The sequence below is a fragment of the Argopecten irradians genome, chromosome 2 (genome assembly GCF_041381155.1).
Source record: "Argopecten irradians isolate NY chromosome 2, Ai_NY, whole genome shotgun sequence".
Taxonomy (NCBI): domain Eukaryota; kingdom Metazoa; phylum Mollusca; class Bivalvia; order Pectinida; family Pectinidae; genus Argopecten; species Argopecten irradians.
The window spans coordinates 10,620,154-10,646,951 of record NC_091135.1 but is presented as its reverse complement, the minus strand read 5'-3'; the positions used below and the strand labels follow the sequence as shown (position 1 = coordinate 10,646,951).

General features: G+C 35.3%; 3 protein-coding genes across 4 annotated transcripts in view; 1 reads left to right on the top strand and 2 right to left on the bottom strand.

Moving 5' to 3' along the window:
* The window catches only part of LOC138314427 (uncharacterized), a 39,209-nt gene extending 36,032 nt beyond the window's left edge, over positions 1-3,177 (top strand). The window contains exons 6-7 of the mRNA XM_069254753.1: positions 1,038-1,110; positions 1,355-3,177. Of these exons, the coding sequence (XP_069110854.1) occupies positions 1,038-1,110; positions 1,355-1,976 (695 nt within the window). The 3' untranslated portion in view covers positions 1,977-3,177. The remainder of the gene's footprint in view (positions 1-1,037; positions 1,111-1,354) is intronic.
* Positions 3,178-6,397: 3,220 nt separating this feature from the next.
* LOC138314425 (uncharacterized) lies at positions 6,398-11,277 on the bottom strand. Its single transcript, XM_069254750.1, has 2 exons — positions 11,097-11,277; positions 6,398-9,739 (listed from the first exon to the last, which is right to left on the bottom strand). Exon 2 carries the CDS (start codon positions 9,714-9,716, stop codon positions 7,755-7,757), a length of 1,962 nt encoding a protein of 653 aa, XP_069110851.1. The 5' UTR covers positions 9,717-9,739; positions 11,097-11,277; the 3' UTR covers positions 6,398-7,754.
* Positions 11,278-14,315: 3,038 nt separating this feature from the next.
* LOC138314422 (retinal homeobox protein Rx1-like) lies at positions 14,316-25,623 on the bottom strand. Of its 2 annotated transcripts, none has more exons than XM_069254746.1 (6): positions 24,072-25,623; positions 21,697-21,849; positions 17,395-17,552; positions 16,188-16,260; positions 15,298-15,522; positions 14,316-14,867 (listed from the first exon to the last, which is right to left on the bottom strand). In XM_069254746.1, exons 1-6 carry the CDS (start codon positions 24,298-24,300, stop codon positions 14,734-14,736), a joined length of 972 nt encoding a protein of 323 aa, XP_069110847.1. In that variant the 5' UTR covers positions 24,301-25,623; the 3' UTR covers positions 14,316-14,733. The 2 variants fall into 2 exon arrangements, with proteins under 2 accessions (XP_069110847.1, XP_069110848.1); XM_069254747.1 differs by having other exon boundaries at positions 15,302-15,522.
* Positions 25,624-26,798: the final 1,175 nt, after the last annotated feature.

Sequence of the window (26,798 nt, the reverse complement as noted above, 5' to 3'; positions counted from 1 at the left end):
CATATGTGATGCATGGTAACATACTTCCTCAATGTAAACATATTGTACAGGTTATTTGCGTCTGATGGAGATACCTGTGTGGTTATCGAAACGTCACGAGTAATAACTTCGTTGGTTGTGTCAAATAACCATTTATATAACAAATATGATGGTGACTTCTTTCAACATTTAAAATCGTAAATTTTTTCATAAGTCAACATATATCTGTTCAACTTTTTCTGGTGTGAAAAATCCCAAAAGTTCACAACTGTAATTTAAAAAATTTAACTACACAATATTATAAGACTCTTTCATATGTGGATATGAAGGGTAGGGATATTCTCCCCGTGGGTCGCTAAATGTAGTAAAATCCGAGGTTTGCCGAGGGTTTTGCATCATTTTGTGATCCCGAGGGTAGAATATCCCTATCACTCATATCCACTTATGAAAGAGTATTTTCTTTCATACCTCAACGTTTTATTGCAATTTTACAACTATAATATCCCGCCATTTTGAAATAAATTCGAAAAAAATCCATGGCTGAAAGTTATTTTCTCATACATGAAAAAATACGTGATATTTTAAACAAAAATTCCGTTGTCTGCATCTTTTATAGTAAAACCAGTTAAGTTTGTGAAAAAATGTTAAAATTTTACCGAGGAAATAGAAATTATGTTGACGCCGTGACGTCACGAGGCTTTATTGCATTGGTAGCCATGCAATACAGCCTTAGGCGGCATGAGTGTATTGCCCGAGACCAGCCAGTATTACATCCGAAGGTATGAAAGAAATGAATTTACATCGAATTCATATGTTTATAATCCATATGTTTATTAATTAGATATTACAATGTTACGTCTGAATATATGGAGATGTTTTTGACGTAAGCAAATATAAACTACCATACATATGATTGGATTCTAGAATGATTAACACAGTACATTGAACTCATTACTCTTATAACCATAAAGTGATTCCAAAAGACTGTCAAAATCAAAATTGAATAACTGGAGCAAAAAGTATTTAGATTTTTTTATCAATTTTTGTTTTAATTGCAGTTTTCTACATCGCCGTGGCTGTGGCAGCAATCAGTTTAACCGGGTTGGTCATAGTAACAGTAGTTTGTATCAGGTAAGATTATAGTACGGCATTTCTCTTCTGTAAGCCGACCATGATTACCAGTGTTACACTTACACCATCCCATACACCGATGGAGTACTGATTGATCAAACTATATATGTACATGCTTTTTCAAGTGATTCAAGTCGATTTATGCATTTTTAATCTTGGTAAATCTATGAAAGATTTACTATAAGACCTATATCATGTTAATTTATCATCAAAACATTCAATATTGTCCCACTTGTTTTCGCAGACGCCAGAGAACGCTTAAAGCCGCTGGTTCCATTCAAGTGAACCGACTTCCGGCCAGGCCAACTGTCAGTAACGCGTCAGCGAATAGACCACTTCCGCCTATCGACAAGGAACCGAAAACTGCCAAACAGAATGGACATCCAGCCATACGCGCCAGTCTTCAGGACGGCTACAGTCGCGTCGCAGACGAGATCCCATACAACTCCAGTCAGGACTCCACACGATCTCCAGCCTACGCCGAAGTTGATGATAATATTAGTCCTGTCCCCGGACGGCATGTGTTCCGGTTTGGCCTTAATGGCGAACGCAGATCATCTGTTGAAAATGTGTACTCCGAAGTTAATGAAGAAGGTGACGTATACTATGAAATTTATGATAAATACGCTGCATCCCCTGGGCCTTTGTCAAGTGATCACGACCAGTTAATTAAAGGGAAGAAATCGGACAAAAAACACACGATTTCTCCGAAACCCGGACGATCGTCAAATCGCCCGATTTCATTTGAGGGTCCATACGCACATATGGACGGACGAACAGTATCAAAAGATCTCTCCGATTCCGACTGTAGTCTCGTTCTCATGGACAACGAAGTATACGACCATTTTGAATCCGCACATGTTTGATGAAAAGCCCAAACCTTAATGGGACAGTACCGTAGGTGTAGAAATCGAAGGATATGCAAGCATGCGGCAATTCACGAGGTAGTTTTGCATGTAAGCTGGAAACTACAAATATTCATGCCTACTTAAGGCATATCGGGAATGACGCACAGCCAAGCTAATGGCTGACAATGTCGATTGATGCAAATCGAAAATGTGTTTCGACAGTCAACAGAAATGCAGAATTGTGTTTGACGAGTTCGAACATTGTGCAGATCGCAGGTGATGTTTGACACGGTCCTGTAGTAAGCACATCGCGAATGATATTGGACACGCTCCAAAAGTTTGCATATCAAGAATGCTGTTTAACATTGTCCGGTAATTCGCATATCGCGAAAGTTTGGTACGGGCCAGTAATGGGCATGTCTGTTAATATGGACCAGACATGAACAGTTTAAAAATGTTATTTGACAGATTGGTTGGTTGCAGGATATTGTAAGACAATGTCCAGCGATCCGCTACAGGCACATGTTGTTTGGCAGCGTCCAGACGTGATTCAATGATTGAAAGATCAATGATGGAGTTGACGATACGGGAGTTCAGACTACATTGATTTGAAGTAATTAAGTTGTCCGAAAAGCGTAGGTGATGAGGATACAAATAACGTCATTTTCCACAACATCCTCGATACTGAAATCGCAAGTTATCGGAACCCCTGGAGTATCGAGGATGGTTCCACAAACGAGAGATCTGTTATTCGAATGACACGTACAGCTACGGATGTATGTCAACAGCGATATTTTCTTGACGATAATGAAGCTTTTTAATTTTTCAAAGAAATTTTCAGTCGACAGATGACAAGATACAATATCTTCATCTCAGGGTGGCCTTATTCAGAATGTTATTTTATATTATGTCTTTCAACGAAATGTCGATAGTAATGGATAACGAGGAAAATTTTAAGCATTTTTGTTATTTCTGCCTGATAACCCCGCTTCAAGATTGGTGCTTGTGCATTATGAGGAATTCGCGAGTGAGGGGAGGCAACTGATCTTTGTGAAACCGTTTGATTACGAGTCGAGTATGGATGTAGGAGAAGGCGAAAAATATTTTCAATTGTAAACCGTGTTTCCATATCTGAACGTCATCTGAGTGGAACTGATTGAGTTAGTCGTCATGACGTCATGACGTCAATCTGATATGAAGTGTCAGTAGGGTTGGCGTCGGTCTAAACCAAACCAAACCGGTTATTTGACAATTATGTTATAAACAGAAACATGTACTACTTGATATTTCATTGTGTTTTTCATGAATTTTGTCTGAATTATTGTTCACCAATGGCCTTTTAAAGTTCTTTTTATGACGTTACGTGAATGGTATTAATGACTTCAATCATCAAGCATGGGTGTCTTTTAGATTTGTTATGTTGGCACTTGACATAATATATTTTCGAATGTCACAAGAGGTGAATATAATGTGAAGTTTTCATGCAGTTTTTGACGTAAATATTTCAGAATGAGATTAGCATAAAATGTCTTCATATTGCTCTTAAACGTGTACGTTGTATATTCTTCCAAGTGTGAATTCTCATCTAAATAATTATGTCGGAATAGTTTGGTTATCATACATGTTTGTGACTGAATCTCGGTGAATATGTAATGTATTTGTTTGAATAAGTTACTTCCGGTGAAATTACATCAGTGATCATCATAACTTTTCATTATAAGCTGATGCTATTGACTCCTCATTTGTACTGAGAAAAAAGTATTGTGAATTTGCTAGATTCAGTTAGCATTCCACCTTCGTTATTAGAGAATTAGAAGGTGTATCTGAATCGGCAATGTGCGACTATGCAACGGAATATTTGTTACACTTTTCCATCTGAAATTTTAGATGCTTATATAATGCTATTTTTGTTTTGGTTGCCTATGTCTATGTCTATGTCTGTCCTTGAAAGCAAATATTGATTTTAGCGTCACTAGTTTTGGAGGGTGACGTAACGAATTGTGGGAAATCGTACACACAAAAATACCACAAGATATATAATCCATTAACTTAGTTTCTTCACCTGTCTTCAGATCACTTAAAACGAGACTAAGCTATTTTAAAGGCCCAATAATTTTCCCAAACGGCTTTTATTTTCTTTAATGGAATTGTAAAACGAGATCGATATTTTTGTAGAGTCGCAAAAGTTACTACACTCAACATCATCTTCTGAAACATTTAATTAAAAGAGATAAAAATGTTAATTTTCATAACGCGGGTCGTCTTATGTTTCCCGCCGTCGTCCTAAATACCGCGCGGTAGTTGAATATCACTGCGCCAGACGGAAAAACAGCGAAATAAATCTCCACAGATATCATATATTACGTCGAAAATTTTGCATATGTTTGGTGTTGTTTCCTCATCTTAGTCATCGATATGTATTTTCTTATGTTATTAATGTTTTTTAAGAAACCTTTAAATTTTGCTCCGGAAAGGTAGTGGGCCTTAAAAAATTCCATTATTTCAACAATGAAAAGTGTTGTTATGTTTACATGTAACAACGATGCATTGGTGTATTTGGCATGAGAGACAAGTTCTTAGCATTATATAGATTTTCAGTTCATTTCCTAACTACTTATTTAGTGGGGTTTGTTTATTCTATTAAAATCGAAGCCTTACTTTTGTGATTCGAAGATTATTAATTAAAATTATGTGATTTATATATATATCTAGGTCAGTCTGTTGTATATATATGATATTGTCTATGAAATGATAGTTATTAGACTACTATCTATCTATAGAATGTTTAAATTTCATGTTCTTGTTTTCTTTTTAAGACATGTTGAATTAATTAAATAAACAAATCTGTTTGAAATATATGTGTTGTGTTGCTTTATAAGAAAAATAAAATGCATAAGACAAGAAATTTATACATCATAAGAGATATCGCAAGCATTCTTTGACTGTAAATTTAAAAAGTAAAACATTGGATTAATCTTAATGGAAATAATCTCATATTGTTTAAAAATATTTTTGCACACAATTTTCATTGTCATATTGTCTGTTATGATACATTCGTGAAGGTATCGCGCTACAATACGGTTTTGCTTTTTTTTCTCTTAGAAATACCTGAAAGCAATGCTAAACAAGAAAATTATATCACGGGCTATTTGAATAAATAGTTCAAATCACAAATTACTGTTCACAATAATTGAGGTTTCAACTGTGTTAACTGCAATGTATTTGTCGGGGTTTGACCATCCTCGATATTCCAGGGGTTCCGATCACTTTCGATCTCTACACCCCTGGACTATCTCATAGTAAAACTGGAGGCAACAGAATAGAACAGGTAATTTAGTCATTTGATGTACATCAAAAGAGCCGTATAACGGTACACTGTGGTTGACTGTGTGGCTTTGATGTTAGGCGTCGCTCTCTCTGTAGTCTTCAAAGGAAATCTTTGCTAGCCTGTGATTGGTCAAATGTTTCCCTCTGAGCTGCCTTCAATTTCACTATGAGATAGTCCAGGGGTGTAGAGATCGTAAGTGATCGGAACCCCTGGAGTATCGAGGATGGGGTTTGACGTCAACTAACTTTTTACCTGGTGATCTCATGCGTCGGTATGAGAATACATCTTGGCATCCTATTTGAACAGATTTATCTGTGTATTTCGTTTGCATTATGACGTGTATCTTACCAGTAATTGGCGATGTAACAATACAATATACAGGTTTAATGGAGATCACCAGAACAATACATTCACATTGGGACCTATCTGATAAATAATATGTATTTAAAACCGCGCCATGTGACTCACTCCCATCATTCACCCTGATACAGACTCATCATAGTCCTAGGTTCAAGTGAAGTTAAAATCAATTCTTTTGAAATTAAATAATACGCTCGGTTCACATGATTTGATTTTCGTTCATAGTTATCATGAACCAAGGGAGGTAATTCTTATGAATACGACGTATGCTCCTATGGAACAAACGTGATTTTGTGTTTAGCGGAAAAGATGTGTGGGTTGCTACTTTTATATGTTTAGTTAACTAGCTATACTGTATAATCGTTGAATTTCGCGGGTGTAAAATTTCGCGATTCACTGTGTGAAACTTTTTCGCGGGGCTTATTTTTGCGAATTATACTTGTAGCCTGTAAATTTACACAACATTCTCCGATATGTAAAACCATGTTTTTGATAAACGCGAGACATTAATTTCGCGACTTTGGACGAATCTGCGAATTTAGCGGTTTAAAGCACCCAGGAATATAAGCATCTATACAGACAGAAATATGTATACACGATTTATTTTTTTTTTAATTTGTACACCCTACTCTTTGTTGTTGGTTAATTATGCACTCCAGTGATTTAGGATTCATGCTTCGATGGAAGTGACACGTTTTGACAGTAGAAACCGGTTTGTCATATCCGATTACACAATAACAAACGAGTTGAGTAAATATATAGACTTTATTTTTAAACAAGTGTACTCATGTGTATAGGGCTTTGTATTCCAATGTAAAATATTGCTTTTGTTAATACAACAAGTTTAACACTACGTATGCACAGTTCCTTTTCAGTCAAGATTTTTATAAGAAGTCACTATAGAGGCCCAGCTGTACAACAGATCAGCACACAATTGTCTAGCAAATATGGACATCAATAGTAAAGATATTCAAATCATAATGTAAAAATAGCTTTACTTAGATAAGTAAATAACAGGGTAAAATACGTTTATGTTAATATATAAAAAAAACTGTATAAAACAAATAATAACAAAAAAAGAAAAAAAGAAATAATTCCAACGGAAACTTATCGAATACCATAACAGTCTATACAAGTAAACCTCAATTTTTCTATGTTTAGTTACTCATGACATTTACCTGACAGCGAGTGCTATTGAACTTTAATCTGATCAAATTTGATTCCCAAAACGTCGGCGAATAAAAAAGTACATCACAGATAAAAAATCACCACTAAACAATACATTGATATATTTCAAAATATGGATATTTATATTTAGATATGTCTTCAACAATACTTTGATAGCAAATACAAAATGTAAATACTGACATCAGATGTAGCTGACACGTACCTGATTAAGATACGCATACATTACATGCTTTTAGAGTTATCTGTTCAATATGTCTTTTCATGGGAAAGCAAATTGTTCTGTCGACGTGAAAGAGTCGGCACTTGTTTACAGCAGATGCTGAAATCACTCAATAACTAATTTGGAAAGTGCTACCCGGATCTTTTATAAAGTATTGTTGAATACACATTTTGTATTGTCAAAGCATAATGTGGCTTTAAAGTCAAAAACAAAACAAAAATATAAAATCTTATAAAATGTACATGGATAATATGCTAAATATAAAACTAGATAATGAATGCGACATAAAATTTAAAGAAATAAACCAAAATAAAAATAATAAATAATATACACTACACACTACAACAATACCTTATATGGAAAGGGCCTGGACTTAAACGGCACGGTCCGTTACGCCAAAGTTAAATGAACCACAACCATTGTTTACAAGTGTCTTTGTGCATACATAACGGGGTATGTAATGAACAGGAAACCAAGCAGTGCTAAATTGCATATCTGCTATTTACATAAAATGAAAGGGTGTTAGTTCATATTATTTCGGTTGGGGTTAGTTCATATTATTTCGGTTGGGTATAGTCCATATTATTTCGGTTAAAGTAACTTCATATCATTTCGGTTGGGGTTTGTTCATATTATTTCGAAGAATTTCACAGTACCACCCTCCTTCATACCGACTGCAATCATGTCGGTTGGGGTTGGTTCACATTATTTCGAAGAATTTCACAGTACCACCTTCCTTCATACCGACTGCAATCTTCCTCCCACAGATAGAGATCCTGTGGGGATCACTCATGTCAGCAAGAGGTCGGAGTATCCCATGTCTGGAGATCTGCACGATCTTGTCGGATTTGTTGCAGCAGACATAGACATTTCCATCTTCGTCCAAATCCAGACCGGTTGGTTCCGATAGTATTTCGTTAGGTTCCGTTAATGGAACGGGATATCCATCCTTAACAACACGTTTAACACTATCGTCATAGCTGGAGGTAAACACCATCGATTTCGTTTCAGCATCATATTTCAAACCTTGGACAGAGTAGTTAGTGTATACTATAATTTTACGTGAGTCAGGTGTCACACGGGAAATCTCTTCGTGGCCTCCCACCAGGTAACAGCCATCTTCATCAACAGTGAACTGGTTACAGTTATAGGCTTTGTTGATATCTTCTTGTTCCTGTAGTTCAAGCTTACGTGGTGATTTGATCTTGACGTGGGATATGAGTTCACTCACACGAGCCACTGCTACTGTGTCTTCATTCTTCATACAGATACCTCGACAGAAAGACACTTCCAACTCATCAAGGAGATCTCCGTCAGACGAAAACATCTTCAGCTTTTCGTTGCTATAGTCCGACACAAGCCATCGCCCATCGACAAGGTAAACCAACCCAGCAATTTGACAGTCTTTGTTGTCGGAAGGTGTTTTGGCTTCAAACTCGTTTACCTCCCGTATAGTCGATAGAGATAGTGGTAGTAGGACGCTGACTTCCACAGGAAATTCACGCTCGTGGCTTGTTGTCTTCAGACAACCTAGCGATAATGATGCCAAAAGGTTATTTTCGGCCACATTTTCATCACCACATTTGTTGTCCTTATCTTGTTCTGCTTCTTCGAATTCATGAGTGAACCGCCAGGTCAAGTATGGTTCTGCTATCTCTTTTACAAGACTCCGGCCTGCTTTGATTTCCATCGTTCCTCTTTGGAAGACACGTATCATATGCATGTCATTCTTCTGAATACTGCCTTCCTCTATCAACCCCTTTGTTGTAGACATGCATCTCTGCATCATTTGACAATGCCCTATCAGGCATTCGAGTTTCGTCTTTTTGTCGGTTAGAACATCTCCGACCTCCTCTGATAATGCATTCTGTAGCTGGTTCAGCTGCTCCTCGATTTTGTCACGTAAGTCCTTTACATCACCTAGAAACCCTTCCTTATTTTCAAGAAGTGCTTGTATGTGGCTTTCCAGATCTTTGATAATCGTTGTGAAGGCCCCAATTGCATCGATCAGTTTCTTCCTGACGTCTTCCGGTTTTGAAGATGATCTTAACACATTGACAAACTCGGCGTAGTCGTGAACTGCTTCACATCGTCTATGATCCACAGCGATGCACTTTGAACAACAGAAGCTGTGGTGATGTTCACAAATCATGTCTACTTCAAACGAGTGTTTATCACAACACGGAGCCGAAGCAGAGAGGTTTGCCTCGATGGGAAGCAGTGTGTCGTTTTTCAATAGGAAATCACTTTTCTTGCAGACATCACAGAGATATCGGTTTGCTTCTTTCCACCAAACAGTTGCTACGGTGTCGTCCTTACCGTTTTGAGTACAAGGCGTACAGTAGTACATCTTCTTCTCATTTCCGCCGTCTGACATCAGCTGACTTGTTAGTTTGTCGGCTTCAAACATCATAGCCCACTCGTCTCGATTCTGCTTTGGGTCTATAGGCAGAGTAACAACTCTGCAAGCGGGGCAAAGGAAACATGGTTCCTCTTTCGGATCCTGTTTCTGATTAAGGATTGATGTCTTCAAACAATCTTCACAAAAGGAATGAAAACATGGTAATGACTTCGGGTCGCGAAGTTGTTGTAAACAAACCGGACATTCCGCGAGGCAGGTCTCACTGTTGCATGATGACACGTCTTCTATTCCATCTGCCATTGTATATCACTACTAGTCCTGTCCTGTAATTAAATAAAGACTACTTCATTTTCGTGTTTAGCTTTTTATAGAACTGGGCTCAGTTATTCAAAAAGTAATTAGGCTAATCATGCAATGAATGTCTTGTAAAACAATATTTTTTTATTTTTTAGGTATTTTGTTCATTATCATTTGTTTTTGTCCTTTTTCTAAAATATTTTTCAGAAAAAGTGCAAATCATGAGATTAAGCCAATAATCTATTGAACAACCAGACCCTGATGTTTATTTTAATATGAGTTGAATGAACCTTATTACCAGGCCAAAAGCATACCAGAAGGGTGGCGGGATAGGGGTTTTAAAATTTTTGCGCGTTCGTCTGATTGAAAAGCAGTACCTATCAGATGCCTTGCATACTGTGAGTTTTCACACCTGTATTTTATTATCTTAATCCCCTAATCGGGTGGCGGTCGTTGTAAACACCCGAGTTGAAACACTGGCTGTACTAATCCCCTTCACTCGTGTGAGACTCGTAACTCCGAGAGTGGATTAGAACAAATCCATCTGACGCGTACTGTACATACTTTAATGATTTTTTAAATGTAATTATTAATAGAATAATTAATTGATACAGCAAAAAGTGTCTTGTTGCGATTAGTCTGCTAAACCTGCCTATATTGTTAAGCTTTTTATTTTTTTCTAATATATCGTCTATATATTAGGAAAAAATTAAAACCCTAATGATATAGGCAGGTTAAGCGAACTAGTTGTGATAATCTCTAACGTGACGCTGCTTTTCATGGAAACCCGTCTTCAAAAGGCATATGTATAGTTTTAAAAACTAGATTATACTTATATATCATACATGGGCGCTTAAAGTCTACAGATGGGGTCAGCCTACTCCAACAATGTTAGAGGTATAGCACGACGAGACACTTTTGGAACATTACGTCGTGTCTAGTCAGCAAAGTAACGTCCGATAAAAAAACCGGCTGACCAGTCGACTCTCATGTTATGGGAGTAGGGTCAGCCATGCATTAAGTACATAAAGGTAAACATTTTAGACCGGTTATACAACCGGTTAGACTTTTATTTATATCTTCTCTGGGTTTTTTATACTTGTACTTACCTGGAGCATTACATGTTACTTACATTGTACATGTCTTAAAGGCGGTGATTTGCTCTATTAAGTGGTAGTGCTAAAGAAAACATGGTTTTACGTACATGAACGTAGCGCACTTTTGTGACCCCGACCATCGCTGTATGTACCTATATGTGTGTATACACATGAGAATGTATATTGTATGTATATATATAACATTCCTTTCGGTGAAATATTCCAATTGGGATCTCGCTAATATAAATTCTGTATAAACAATCAAAGAAAAAAGTAAGTTCCTTACCAAATAGTAGCGTGACTTTGAAATGTCGATCGCTGTTTGTCCTGTGTCGATTGTTGAGGAACTCCGCAAACACTCAGCTTCTCAGCTAATGCTCGAGATCAGTGAATCCTGACAGCCGATATGGCAATCGGAACACCTCGCCCACTTCTTCGAACATAGGCTAGTTTCGGAGAAAATTACGAGGTGATCCGATTGCCGATATGGATGGGCGTGTTCATCAGTAAATAATAACAGATACGGAACGCGGACTGAATATACGGATCGCATCATTTTTCACACTTTAGTATAAATGTATTAGACTATGTTTAGTTGTAATTCCCTATTTTTGATAATTCTGTACATTGATGTAAATTCAATAACGCATTTTTTTTCTCCCAGCGTGGACATTAAACAATAGGCTACACATGACACCAATCTGCAGTGAAGAGTGCATGGAGAGAGTCGATTTTGTTTTTCATTCTCTGATCAGTCTTAATAAAAAAAATTATCGTTATTCTAACTAAAAATATATTAAATACCTCGTCTAGTTAATGTATACCACATATATCATATTCTCCATGAAATATAGGAAATTAATATTTATTATTAGTATTTGTTGTTTAGTTGTCTATGAGCTTCATGGTTTGGAGGTATTGGAACATGACGATGAACACGAAGATCGCTGTATCTGCATAAATAGATTATCACGTTAAAAGTGTACTGCTGTGATTTGCTTTTTTTTCGAATTGTTCCGAGAACGTTTTATTGGGCAAATCATTTGGGTTTTTTTTTTTTTTTTGTATGTTTGTTTAAATTTTTTAATTATTGGTTTTGCATGAAGATTAAAGTATGAATTGATATAATTGGAAAATATTTCGGAATCAGAATTGGGAAATTTGGTTATTTCATGTATTGATAAACCAATTGGTTTAAAGTAATAAAGAAATAAACTAACCCCCAAGAAAATAAAAATAAATGTTTAATCGACTACTTTTGAAGTCCGATCACTGTCGTCTCTGTAACACACGATTATAAAAATCGATGGTATTGTAAAAGCATTTTATTTACAATACATATTTCTGAAAAAAGGGTTCGGGTGGACTCAACCTATAGAAAAATGTGAAAGCTTCAAATTGCTAAAATCTTTATCCTTTGCTTGCTTTTAAAGGTAAAATGTTGAGACAATCAGCGTAGCTATTATGGAAAAATAGTTTAAATGTGGTTTGTTTATTCATTAATTGTTTACAACAAAAGAAAGTTAACATGGTTTGCTGATGTGATTTTGATGTTTATAAAGTCAAAATTGTGTAGAATTTGGTTTTAAGGATTGACTTGTGATGATATAGGCACATAACTGTTGTCTGCGTATGTTATTCTTAATGCTTTTTAGTTCAGATATGTGTATATGTACTAGTAACTAGTTCAGGTCCACAGAAAGTTAATTCGGTGTCAATTTGAATAAACTACGTCATTTGGTCAAGTCATTAATTTTTAACCACAAAAATTGTGATATCGTTTTTGTAGTTTATATATTTTTATATCTTTTGGCAAAAAATACCATCATCATGTGGCCTTTTTATATATTGATATTAAAGATCCTCAGTTAATTCATATTCAAATTAATATTTTTTTTTAAACTTTCCGTCTATAGAATGGAATAGGACGATAATTCTTTTCAAGAAATGTTATCAAGTTATTTGTGTGAAAAAGGTCTAATTTATGACTTAAAATCCTTTGTTATTGTAATATGGTTTAATATGGAAAATTTTATTTCAATTGGACAAAGAGTATTCAGAATTCATCACCATATCAAATAGCACGAAAATCAGTACAAAATAAATTATTTAAAATTTACATTAGAAAAACAGACGTTTCAACATTTTTCAAGATACACAAAATGACATCAGTAGTTTGGAACCATGAACTTTTATTTCTTAAAGTACTTGCTCAAAAATTATGTAAATATGTTAACATGGATAAAAAATAGCACGAAATTGATATGGTTGGCCAATTTTGAAGGATGCTATTTATTTGTTTCATATGAATGCATCATCTTAAATGCAGTGATACTAGACAAAGCGTAATGTTTGGAGAGTTTAATAACAAGCTGTTTTGTTTAGGGTAAAATAGTAGTATTTTCTGTAACTTAAGATAGCTCAATAATAATTCATGCACATTATTTTTTTCTCTCTCATCTTATAGGTAGTTACCTTAAATACCTGAATGTTCTTTTGATGAATGAAACGTGGCATTCGATGTATGGGTTTGTCTGTTTTAAATAAGAAACGCACTACGTCAAAATACAATGATTTGATAGCAATAATGTGCCATCTACGTCAATGCCGACCAATGCAGCAAACATTCTGACTAGATAACAATTTCATTTTTGTCTTATTATCTGTATGTATGTTGCATGCATTAAATGCAAATTCCATCAATTCCTTCGAAATGGATCGCATCTGTGGGGAATGACAGTTTCTATGGAGCAATTTATTTGATGATTATTTTTCCTTTGACAGTTGACAATTTTTTTGTTGTCCAATACATACTTACTCTGGCCCGCTTGACATGATATGTCTGGATTCATTACTCTGCGTTTGCATTGAGATAATTAAGGACATTCTTGTAGTTCAATTTATGTTTTTTGTGTTTTCAGCGGTAAGAAGAATCCATTTTTATTTATTTTAGGTTGTACATCACCATTAGTCTGCATGTCTCTAACCTTACATTCAGCATCCTAAATACTCAAGGGGTTCAAATCACAAACGATCTCTACGCCCCTGGACTATCTCATAGTAAACTGAAGGTAGCTCACGGGAACAAATCTGAACAAATCACAGGTCTGCAAAAAATTCATTTGAAGACTACAGATAGAGCGACGCCTAACATCAAAGCCACACAGTCAACTACAGTGTACCGTTATACGGCTCTTTTGATGTACATCAAAGAACTAAATTACCTGTTCTGTTATGTTGCCTCCAGTTGTACTATGAGATAATCGAGGGATGTAGAGATCGAAGCCCCTGGAGTATAGAGGATGTATATCCAGATGTTTCCTGGTTATATATCTGTACAATATGTGACTGTGGACTTTGTGAAAGTCAACTTTAACCAACCGGCTAAGAATAATTATTCTGGTATTCACAATCTTACACAAAGTTAGTGCAGTTGTTCTCCTTTGTTACACTATCGTTGTAATGTGATATCCATAATGAAGAGAAAAAAAAGAAGAAAAAATGCCACTGACGATATCGTTTATTTCCATAAAGTATATGTATATTGTGTGTCATGGAACGTTTAAAAGCTAGATTACAGTGCTGTATCTCAGAACTTTATATATGCTATAATCTGTAACAAATGTATCACAAATGGACGCAGCCATATTTATTTATTTTCTAACATTCAGAATGTTGATATCTCAGTACGGAATGTTTCCAGGAGAGTGGAAGAACGTCTGTGGAATGTCCGTCCGACTTTGAGGTTGAAGATCCACTAAATTTTAATTCAGTAGGATAATGACTTGAAGAATATATTTCGGGTATTTAAGGACTGTTGGTGGAAGTTTGAGTTTGACTGCATCTGGAGTTTCTGGTCTACGCGAATGTTATTGCGATTGCGTGATTCGCACGTTTCCTGCGTCATTGAGATGGCAACATATTTACTGCGTCATCGAGATCGCGTTAGTGTGTTCCTTAGCACGCAGTCTTAGCTGGGCAAGACTTGACGCTCTCATCTCGCCATTGTTGGTCGCCATGTTGTACTGGTAGGCATCACAAGGGGTTAGAGAGTTTCCTGAATTATGAAATACAGATATAAATTAATTCTATGGCTTCTTATACGTATGGAGCGATTTTATCATGCTGTGTTTGTGAGAGTGACGCCATAATCTTTGATGTCAAATTCATTTTTCCTCAGACAACATGATAATTGTACAATTATAACCTGTCTCTATGGAGGGTAACGAATTATAAATTCATAGACTTACACGACCAAACAATATATAATATACTTATATTGACAACTGAAAATGTGTGGAAGCGTTACACGTATATCGTAAATACTAGAAATCGATCATGATTTTGAAATGATTTGAAATGTTTTGTGAAGAAATACTTCGTTGGTTCTAAGTAAAGATATGAAAAGCGCAATCGGAACAACATTAACGCCAATGCTGATATCTTTGAAATATAAGAATTACTATAAGATAACCGAGAAAAAATACCTGCATTTGGACTTTGGCGCCTGTCATATCGAAATCCGCCGGCTATGTAAGGAGCCATTTGATTGGACAAAGCGTTGCCAAATGACTTCTGCCAATCGTTCAGGTTGCTATGGAAATACATGCCAGAGAGAGGCATCGTAGACAAAGGAGCAACGTTTGGCAAGGACGGGTTAGTCCCTGTCGGCATGGTTGAAGGACGATTGGTTCTGCGGAAAGTCCCCAGACCTGAAAAAATAATTCGAGGGGAATCTGATGATATCATAGTCAGTCTGTACCAAGCATCCCAGACAAGAACTTTGATACTTCAGAGGGAATGATCCAGAGTAACCAACTAATTCTGTTCTATCAAAAGTGTGTTTTTAGTGTAAAATTTAAATTGTAAAATGAATTGAAATGGAGAATAATGGAGAAATCCTGCCTTAAGGATACAAGAGAAAAACAGTGGGAGAGGGGAAATAATCAGTAGCTAATCAGGAGGTAAACAGAAAATTCCAAGCTAAGGGAATTTGTTTGTTTGCTTTAGTTTTAGGACTCATGGACGTCTGGGGTCATTTAGGGCCTACTTTTTATTTTAACAAATTCAGGAACAAAATGGTTAGGATGAAAATGTATTTCTACTTGATGAGAAAAATGTAAATCAATAGAATTAAAAAAAACCCATATACCCTTGTATGGTGATATAGGGACATTACTTTGTAATTGGTAGGCGTCGATAAATGAATATGTCACTAGGGATGATTTTTTTTGCTATCAAGTGCATGGTTTGCCTACCAATCATATCCCTCGGGGTTTTGGTTACACAATTTCCTACTCCAATATAAAAGGATATTATTGTGATCCATATCGTTTTCATAAGACCCCTTCTCGTTGCTTTTACTTATATTATTTACCGGGAGATAGTTGATCTTTGTCGGCCATCCTTTGGTGCTTCCGCCATTTTGCTCGCCGATTTTGGAACCAAACCTGTGGAGTAAGATGCAAATGAACTAGTTAATCCAGCAACTGTATGTCAAAAGCAATTTATACATTATCTTTCATTCTAATAGTAAATAAATTTCAATTGACAATCAGCAAACCTGAATGATACGTCAAGGCCGCACATCGCGGTGTGCACATATGTGCAGGTGAAACCGCTCTTTCTTGATTCTTACCTGACCTAGCTCCGCAGGTCGATTTCATGGCAGCCCTCCCTAAATCTCCTACAGAATCTAGCCTCCGTCAGGTCGATTTCATGGCAGCCCTCCCTAAATCTCCCTTACCGGAACTCTAGCCTCCGTCAGGTCGATTTTCATGGCGGGCGAGCCCCTCCCTAAATCTCCCTTACCTGAACTCTAGCCTCCGTCAGGTCGATTTTCATGGCGAGCCCCTCCCTATATCTCCCTTACCTGAACTCTAGCCTCCGTCAGGTCGATTTTCATGGCGAGCCCCTCCCTACATCTCCATTACCTGAACTCTAGCCTCCGTCAGGTCGATTTTCATGGCGAGCCCCTCCCTATATCTCCCTTACCTGAACTCTAGCCTCCGTCAGGTCGATTTTCATGGCGACCCCTCTACATCTCCCTTACCTGAACTCTAGCCTCCGTTTGGTTAATATTCATAACGAACCCCTCCCTACATTTCCTTACCTGACCTCCAGCCTCCGTCGGGTCAATTTTCATGGCGGGCGAGCCCCTCCCTAAATCTCCTTACCTGAACTCTAGCCTCCGTCAGGTCGATTTTCATGGCGGGCGAGCCCCTCCCTACATTTCCTTACCTGAACTCTAGCCTCCGTCAGGTCAATTTTCATAACGAGCCCCTCCCTACATTTCCTTACCTGAACTGTACCTAACGAGCCCCTCCCTACATTTCCTTACCTGAACTGTAGCCTCCGTCAGGTCAATTTTCATTACGAGCCCCTCTCTACATCTCACTTATCTGAACTCTAGCCTCCATCAGGTCAATTTTTATAACGAGCCCCTCTCTACATCTCACTTACCTGAACTCTAGCCTCCGTCGGGTCAATTTTCATTACGAGCCCCTCTCTACATCTCACCTATCTGAACTCTAGCCTCCATCAGGTCAATTTTCATAACGAGCCCCTCTCTACATCTCACTTACCTGAACTCTAGCCTCCGTCAGGTCGATTTTCATGGCGAGCTCCTCCCTATAGAACACATCTGGATAATGTGTCTTGTGGAAGGCCTTCTCCAGCTCCTCCAGTTGGTAGCTGGTGAAGGTAGTCCGATATCGCCTCTGTTTCCGCTTCCCTTGAAGACCTGATGTAAAAAATAAAGGCGATATGTAAAAGTTATTCTATCACTCGTTTTTTTATCAGAAGTGTTAGAAAAATCTTAACACACTTCGAGAATAGAATAGATACATTGCTTTAAAGAATATGATTTAAAAATGTATCAACTCCGACAGAATATAAACAATATTTATCAGTGGGGCAATAATTGATGTTTAATCGTGTGTACATAAGTCTAATTAACACAAAAATGTACATAAAATAATTCGCTTTGCGTTTGTTGGCTGTGGAATCAGAACTTCATTAGACATAATATATAGGACATAATGTAATGGGTCTATTTAGAGATGCAATTAATTAATTTAACTATTCATTTTCTGAAGAAATAAGATGTTCAAATTTTTCAATGATGATTATAGCGCAAAGTAAGAAAACTTTTGTCATTGAAGAAAAATATTGATTCGCCTGTTTTGTTGTAATTTTTGGCAGATAAAACTTGTCATTCGCCGACAGTGTAGCATTTTGAAAACTGGTTAAGACCATGCACATTCAGCTGTCTGGAATTTATATAACAAAATAATAACCTTTAATGGGTTTTTTCCTGACTGTTACTTCATTTTTGTAGAATTTGATGTTGATGTTGGGAAGGGAGGGTTGATGCAATAAAATATGTTATTTTGTGACTTTTATTTTGCATATTAATAAGTAAAATTCGCTATGTTTTATTTATATACCCAAAAACACTTCAGTGTGGCTTTTAGAGTGCCCAAATATGTCATAGATATTATCAGATACAATTCTGCTTTTCAATATATTCATTCTTTTTATATTGCAACGTTATACAACATATACCATACACGTACGATTAATTAAAAATCTTTTTGACAATGGTCGCTCAAAATAGTGACAATATTATGGAAATTGTAGTAAATATGTATAATTTTTCAACATATCAGGACTTTAAGGCTTTTAATACCGACATCTATAGCAGAAAGGTTAATTGGATAGAATACCAGAAGCAGGAATAACACTAATTATATTAGGGACGGCTCTCTTCGCCACGCGAGACCGATCTATAGCCGCCGGGGAAAAACGTGCGCATGCCAACTTGTAAGCCTTCATTCATGAAATAGACGGGTGTTCCTCTCGGTAGTTAATGTTAAAGAAATAGTGGGGAGTCGGCTAGTATTCCAACTAGCTCATTGTTGTTTTATTTGAAAAATCCTGAGTTTTTTATTGTTAGTTAGGAGAGTTGTACTTTAAACATTGACTGATAGATACACCGCGATCTGTGTCATTGTGTCTTTTGATCAGTTACGCATTCAAAGAAAACTTTTTTTTGTAATACAATTATGCTTTTAAACATCCTTGCCATTCCGATGATTTTGTTTTCTAAATCGTACATTTGTAAAACAGTTATTTCTATTTAAGCATTCCAATGTTTACAGTTTACAGTCTGGGATGAATAGGGCTTTATATAATTTGAACAACTCATTGTGTTTTAATAAATTATGTTTTAACTTCCATTTGAACGTATATAACCTTTGGTAATACGATCGACACTTTTGACCATATAAAGCTATTATAACACTTAAAAATTATCATTTGTATCTGTATCGGCTTATTGAAATAAATTACTGTAAAGCATCTTAAATTCGCAGGTCTCTATCTCGCGGTTTTGTACACGGATCGTATTCGCGGGGTATGATTTCACGGTAATACTCTAAATGAAATATTCACAGACCAATAAAGTTTTAATGGTGTCAATGTATTATGAAGATTTTATTTGCAATGGCATTTTAGATATGATACATAGTGATCAAAGCCATGGCAATGGTACAATAACATAGCAATTATTTCGTGCAAGTATTGAATTAGCGGATGTCAGTAAAATATAGCGCAAATAAACCACCCGCAAGATATCCACTATACAGTACGTAGTTTATCATGATAAGACAAGAAAAAGTGAACTTTGAAACAAAAGGTAATGTACTATTTATAGTTCTCCATGTAGGTAGTTCTCTTAAAAAGTTATATAATGAAAACCGAACTGATCTAAAATGTTGATTGATGCTAATCCATTTCCCATAATCTTTCTTAATTTTCCCAAACCTGCTCCTCTTTTTTCTATCCAAACCATTATCTCCAGCATTGTTGTGAAATGAGTTTATAAAAAGAACAGTTTGAGTAAAAATTCCATACTAACTCAAATTAAAACAGATATCCGTCATGGTAATTATTTTGCAGCAGCTGACCTTGTATTATCACAGCAAACACGATATAGTGTACATTTATGTTTAAGGATGCTTCATCGCCGACAAAGCATAAACAGTGCTCATGATTTGAACTGCAAATAGCGTTAACTCATGTAAATATATTTCTCATTAAAACAAAATATTATATACAATAACATGTTTTGCTTTTAGTGGATGCGCAAAATCAGTAGTTCATTCCATATAGGGCATAGTTCGATAGAAATTTTTCGGGACGCAAATAATTATTTTAAATATTTTTATCTAGAAGTAATATAAGTAAGAAGTTCAAACTTGTCGATGGTGGTAGTGGTGTAAAGTAAGTAATTTAACATTTTTAACCGAAGAACAACACTAAATCGTCTGTTCCTTTTTTGATAGAGATGATAATACCATTCGTCCGCGGTGTAGCATCTTTAAACTGTTACTATCATTCTGTTTGTTCTATGTTTGCTTTTAAATCAAAGTTAGACTTTTTTATCTAGGTTAGCAACTTAATATTCATTATCATAAAAACGGCGATCAAAAATAGTTTTTACAGGGTGTCCCATAAATCATGTTACACTTTCAAATTTTAATATTTTGTTTAATACAGAACGTAAAGCACCACGATTTCATTTGCAAAAAGCCTGGAATCGCAAATTTTGTTTTCTTCATAAAAACAGATTAACAAATATTTGTATATTGCTTTTATTTGTTTAACTTTATCGTTGTAACCCTCGATATAGAATGTTACCACACTCTTAAGAGCTGTTTACAAAATTCAAAGAACAGAACATAAAATATAAACACGAATTGAGTTAAGCTATGAACATGAAAGTTCTATAGAATTATTTTCTATTTAAAAAAATCTAAATAAAAATCATTCAATAGAAAATAGTCAACGATGATAAAATTTTCAGAGAGAAGTATATAAAAGAAAGGGGAAAAACACATTTTTAATATTCAAATTGCAGAAAGTGACGTGTAACTCCGATATCAATGTAACTCCTCAGCATAATTAATTAATTCGTCTAACTGAAGACATACAGACAAAGCGAAAGCAATTTAGCTATTTTAACACATTTATACTTGTGATCTTATACAGAGCAGAGATACAATGTAGCATTTTTCATTGGAATATTACAAAGATAATGATATACATTTAGTTCTTCAAGGAACAACAGTTTTCCGTAAAATATAAGTACAATAAAATACAATACAATATTTTATTTATTAGAATGTCACACATTTTTACAACAGGGTAAAAAACAGCCATGATAAATAATTTACCAATTAGAATAAAAATGCCCAGCCAGATCTGACTTACGAGACACTTAAAATAATACATATATATTTAAAAAGTATCAAATTATCCAAAAAAAAAAAAAAAAACAAATTCGTCACGATCGTAAAATAGTGTCAGTTCTATCGTATATCGGTAAGGAGATACATGATCAGTAGTATTATCTAGGTTGGGATTCTTAAAAGCATGTACTAGTACATATTATTATGAAACAAAACCAAAACATAATCTTCGTTTGTACAGGTTATATAATGTGGACGCTAACGTGGATTGAAGGTTCATATTCTGCATAAGAAATTGTAATTTAAGAGCAGAATCAAGGTTTGTGAAGTTTGTTAAATAAAAAGATGCTTTGTTGTATAGAGAAAGTTTCAAATCTGAATAAAAGTCACAATCTATCAGAAAATGAGTCTCATCTTCTATAGAGCCTGAATTGCACAAAGTACATTTTCTCTCCTGTAAAGGTATAACAGGATGAGAATACCGTCCCGTCTCTACTTTAAGTTTCAAGTTCCCACAGCGAAATTTGGCTAAGGTTTGTCGATGTTTATAGTTCATTATTAACGTCACATATGGTTCCGGATCAAGATTATTAAGTAGATAACTAATTTCTACAGGCCAGATAATACCGTTACCTTCTCCGTTGTCCGCGGTATTCCCTGTTCCTCCGGCGGTATTGCTAATGTTATCCTGGAATCTCTGAAAGTCCGAGGCTGAAGTCCCACAGTGATTAGGATCCACATGGTCTCCGATCTTATTGCTGTTAGAACTAACCGAATTGTTGAAACCTGAAATGAGTCGTTAACTTAGTCAAAACAGCAGCATTTTCTATTGTTTGCGTTCAAAATACGATTCGATTTATAAACATTACATCAATAGTTTTAATCATTTCCGGACAAACCTGAATTTCCGTAATTAAATCATCGCTTTACGACCAGAATCTGTTCACTGGCCATGCAGTTTATATAAACACTGATATATATATATATATATGTGTGTGTGTGTACAAACATCTTAAAAATATTTATAAGCAGAAATGCATTATCGGTGATTTTCCATTACCTCCGGGGTCTTATTTTACCATATGAAATTCTTAAGAAAACTGTTTCTGGGTGTCCTGTTTGTTTTTGTTTTTCTTTTTTTTGTTCAATGAATTTTGTTTATTCCACGCGTAAACGAATAGAGTTAAAAATGTTAAGCATTGAAAAAGTATTGATAGAAAAGGATTAATGGAATTGACTTTCATCGTTCATTGATTGATAAATAAGAGTCTTAATCAAGATTACAGAAAGTAGTGGTTACGTATACATTAAAACATTTAGGGTGGAAACAAATCATGATATGTATTTGACAAATAATATCAACCAACTGATATTTTAGAAATTGTTTACGACTATCGATAAATTATTCATTATATGCATTGCCTGAAATAGAAATGGTTATCACAAAGGATAATAATCATCACCAAATATAAATATGATGTAACTATTTTTACAAAAAAAAAAAAAAAAAAAAAAAAATCTGATTTCAATTTCTTATATTTTGTTTTTTTTATATCGGAACAGTTTTAACAGCAAGAGTTAATTAGTTTAAACAAATATTGACGGCGTCGTCATCAATTGCTCGTTACTGCTTCAGCGACTCACGTTAACGTCTTATATTTCGCACTGTGAAGTTTCTTTACCTAATGCGTGAGTGAGTTTCCAGACACGAAAGATTCCATGCTTTATAACTTAGAGAAATCTGCCAATAAATGCAGTATCCTATTAGAGTTGGAAAGTCTAAAATAACGTGAAATTTATTTTTTGTTTAGTTTGTATCAGTAATGAGAATTCGCCATTGATTAGAAAATTAATAGTTAATTTAACGTTTCCAATTAATGACAAGTTTTTGTTAGATTCCGTTGAAGCATTTGTACGATGTCAGATTGTCAATCGAGAGCATAGAAATAGCAATAAATGCATTTTCAGGCATCTCCCTCGCTGTTTACTGCTGTTAATTTTGTAATTTTATGCTTCCTGCTATAATTCGAAATAATTGTATTTCGTTTAGATGACGGAAAATATTACAAAATGAATATCTTCATATTTCCTCCGCGTTTTAAATATTGTTTATGTTATGCAGATATAGCACGAAAATTATAGAAGCTCATGCTTAGTTATAAGTATTTATCATTGTAACTTAAATTTCTAATTCTAACAATTTTTCATTTCTATAACCATAACTATCGTATTTCATAGGTCACTTGAATTTTTATTACAATAAAATGGGAGCTATAATTATTGCCATATCAATTCCAACAATTAAGGTATAAACTTGTTTCTAGTGATGGTTTCCTAGCGAGCTGAAAATGACAGGCAACAAGGATGAACAGCCCACAGGATGAACCAAAGATGCACATCACACAAAATCTTTCCTACATTATCCCAATGAAGCCAAATTTGTAACTTAACCATTTGAAGAGGACTTCACTTGGATAATTACGAATTTATTGTTATAGTAATGAGATGATATGGACATATTCCTTCAATATCAATTACAAACAATCTCGTGTTTTACAAATGAAGATTTATGTAACAATTCGCAAATATGTATTTCAAAACTTGATAAGATAAAATTGTTTAGATTATTAAAAGAGCATGTTGCTATCATTAAAAAAGCATTTTATTTTCAGGATAAAGGAAATTCAAAAGAGAAGACAAAGATAAGCCCAGTATCATACTGGTTGTATTAGTTTTTGTTAAATGCAGCGGTCTTTAGAAAATATTGTGTTAAAATTACGTTGTGTCATCGGCGTTTTAACATGCGAACAGTGCAAAGCGAATTATCCGTAAGACAGCGTATTCATTAATAAAACATATTACAGAAAGTTTGGTATCCATTTTAAAAGTAATAACATAAATCGCATGCTCTGATTTGAAAATCAAAATAAGTGAGTTACAAATATTGATATCAGCCTGGAGATGTGTAGATACAAAAAGTGAGCTGATGAATTATATGTTGTATTTACCTATGAACCGGTTACAGAAGCTATCGCCTTGATTTTCCGCTCCATGGTCATCTTGTTCTATAACAGAGGTTTCGTTTGGCGCCAAAATACCCGTGATGCTGTATGGCGGGGTCGGAAGTCTTCGCAGGTCAAGGGTGGATATATCCGAGGGTATGCCGAACTGGTTTGTGCCTTTGTTACATTGTTCTGCCACGCTAGAAACTGTTAAACAAGATTGCTGCTTCTCCATTGGTAGTTCAATGTTTTCGCTAAAATGACCCGCCAAATAAAATTTAGGACTCGGCGAGATTTGATTTTCTGTCAGATTGAACGTGGTGAATATGATTTAATATAGAACATTTTCCATTTTGTATAGCTTCTCTTTCAGCTATCTACACAGAGCCAGCCAATCGGACTGAAATTGTTTTTATCCCTGATAATTGGAATTGTGATACATCGAGCTGGGTTGAGTTTTAATGGCAAATTGGGCCCTTGAAAGGTTTCTAGAAAATGGCGGACCCGTCATAAGGTGACTTCAAAGGTTTCCTTCCCGCCGAAAGCAAATTCTGTCGATTTCTGGAGAAGCAAAGGATTATATAAAATGGCTTCCCATCACTGTATCGGCCCTCAAACCAAATTACTGAGTGTAGATGGTGTTTGGATGGGAGATATTTATCTTATGAAAAGAAGTATAAAAATGCAATACATTGCTTTTCAAACTCGATTAAGTAAAACTGATATAACGGCGTCCATAATGGATTTTAAAACGCCAACTTCATTAAAGTTGATGCAATTGTAAGACTTCGCCGAAATGGAAATAAACTAACATCATTCGAGTGATAATTAGTGAAGTTTGACAACCGATTATTGGAATCACTAAAACATCTCCTTCACGTTATTTTATCTTGTACAAATGTTTTGTTCCGTACCGATCTGACAGTGTACTGAATAGAACTACAATAACGGATGTAATTCGCTCCTGTAAGGAAAGCTTTTGTTTCTATCCCCACACAAAAATGGTCTAAAACAAAGGAAATTATCTGTCTTAGTTCTCAAAATTTTGGTAGTTGGACGACCGCTCAGCGTGGTATAGGCACAGTGTGTCAAGGCAAGGTGTGTTGTAAATGTAATGAGTTGTATGATTCAGTGAAATACACTATAAAGTACATAGTCCTTTCCGCTATCGCATGGAGACAAAACACGTACGTAATCATAAGATACTTACATATTGTTACAGGTTCCTCTATCGCATGGAGACAAAACACGCACGTAATCATAAGATACTTACATATTGTTACAGGGGGATGCACAAGTTCAAAGAAGACAAGGAAACTTGCTATACTGACTGGGCATTTGTCTGATGAGGGTCACTACATGTGTACACACGCGTTAGTTCTCGAAAAAAACCCACAGGAAACATTCACCAGTAAATAATACTTTCGTGTCTGAAGAAAATATCTAGATACTACCAGGATTCTACAGATACAACTTTAACAAGAAGCATCAGTATTACAATCAGTAGAATCTATGTATTATGTATACAGTGTAATGATTACAAAAAGTCACAACAAAACCTTAGGTCAGGGTCACAAAAAAAACCTTTAGATTTTTACATTTTTGCTTTTTTCTAGTGTTACTATAACTTTTGATTTGTTTTGTGTATCTTTTTATATTTTTTTATCTCTGTGTACTAGCACTTTTCGTTAAAAAAAATCTAGGATCTTTACCTCAGTCATATAGTCATACAATATTATTAGCTTGAAACTTTCATGAAAAAAGTAAACATAAAACCCCTACTTATTCTGCTTATCTTTTAAATCAAAACTCTTCTAATGACAGAAAAAAATCTTAAAATAAAATTATTGGAGACATTGTTATTAAAACCTAAAATAATTTATTGATTAAAATAACGAAAGTTTATGAATTAGTACATGTACTAAGCAGATAAAGGTTAACGGTGGAATGATTTAATATATATTGAGTATAATGTAATGTGCTGATGGAATTAAGAGTTACCGGGTTTGTATATCTAGTTTTATACTTAAAAGAATTAGTAAAACAAGAAGGCTGTTTTGTAGGCAATGGACGCATGGATACTATCAATCCCCAAATGCTGAAGTGCTCAATCGAATCACATACTATGACAAAACATTAGATGCTGATTGTCGTATAATTTATTTGAAAACTACCGTATTTTATTTCAGAACGCGGTACCAAATATACGTACTATTCCTTAATTCTTTTTTTCGATTCCTTATAACAATTATCATCCTTTTGGACATTGTGCAGCAAATAGCTAGGACAACAACTGAGAACAATCAATTCGGTATCTATAGTATATGATCTCCCTCACTAGTGTGTACATAATGATCTATGATATTACTCTCGTCGTGTCAAAAGGACGTCATGGTGAATATTTTTCGATATCCTCATGTTCTTTATGCATTGTAATTGGGATCAAGAAAATTATGTACACATGATTATTCCAATATGTTTTGATCTGATTTCAACTGCTTCAGAATACATTTTGAAAAGCAACTTTTGAGCGTATAACAATAGAATGTTACGTCAAACAGCCCCAACCACAGAGTGCAAAAAATGGCTTAAAAATATGTTGGAAGGTCAATGTCCTTTAAGATGAATGTTATCTACAAAATCCCCGTCCTTAGCTCAAGTGTCTGACGATGTAGGCTATGCAGTCTAGACTGTGCCATATACCTGTCAGAAAGGTCAAGCTTCAAGGTTACA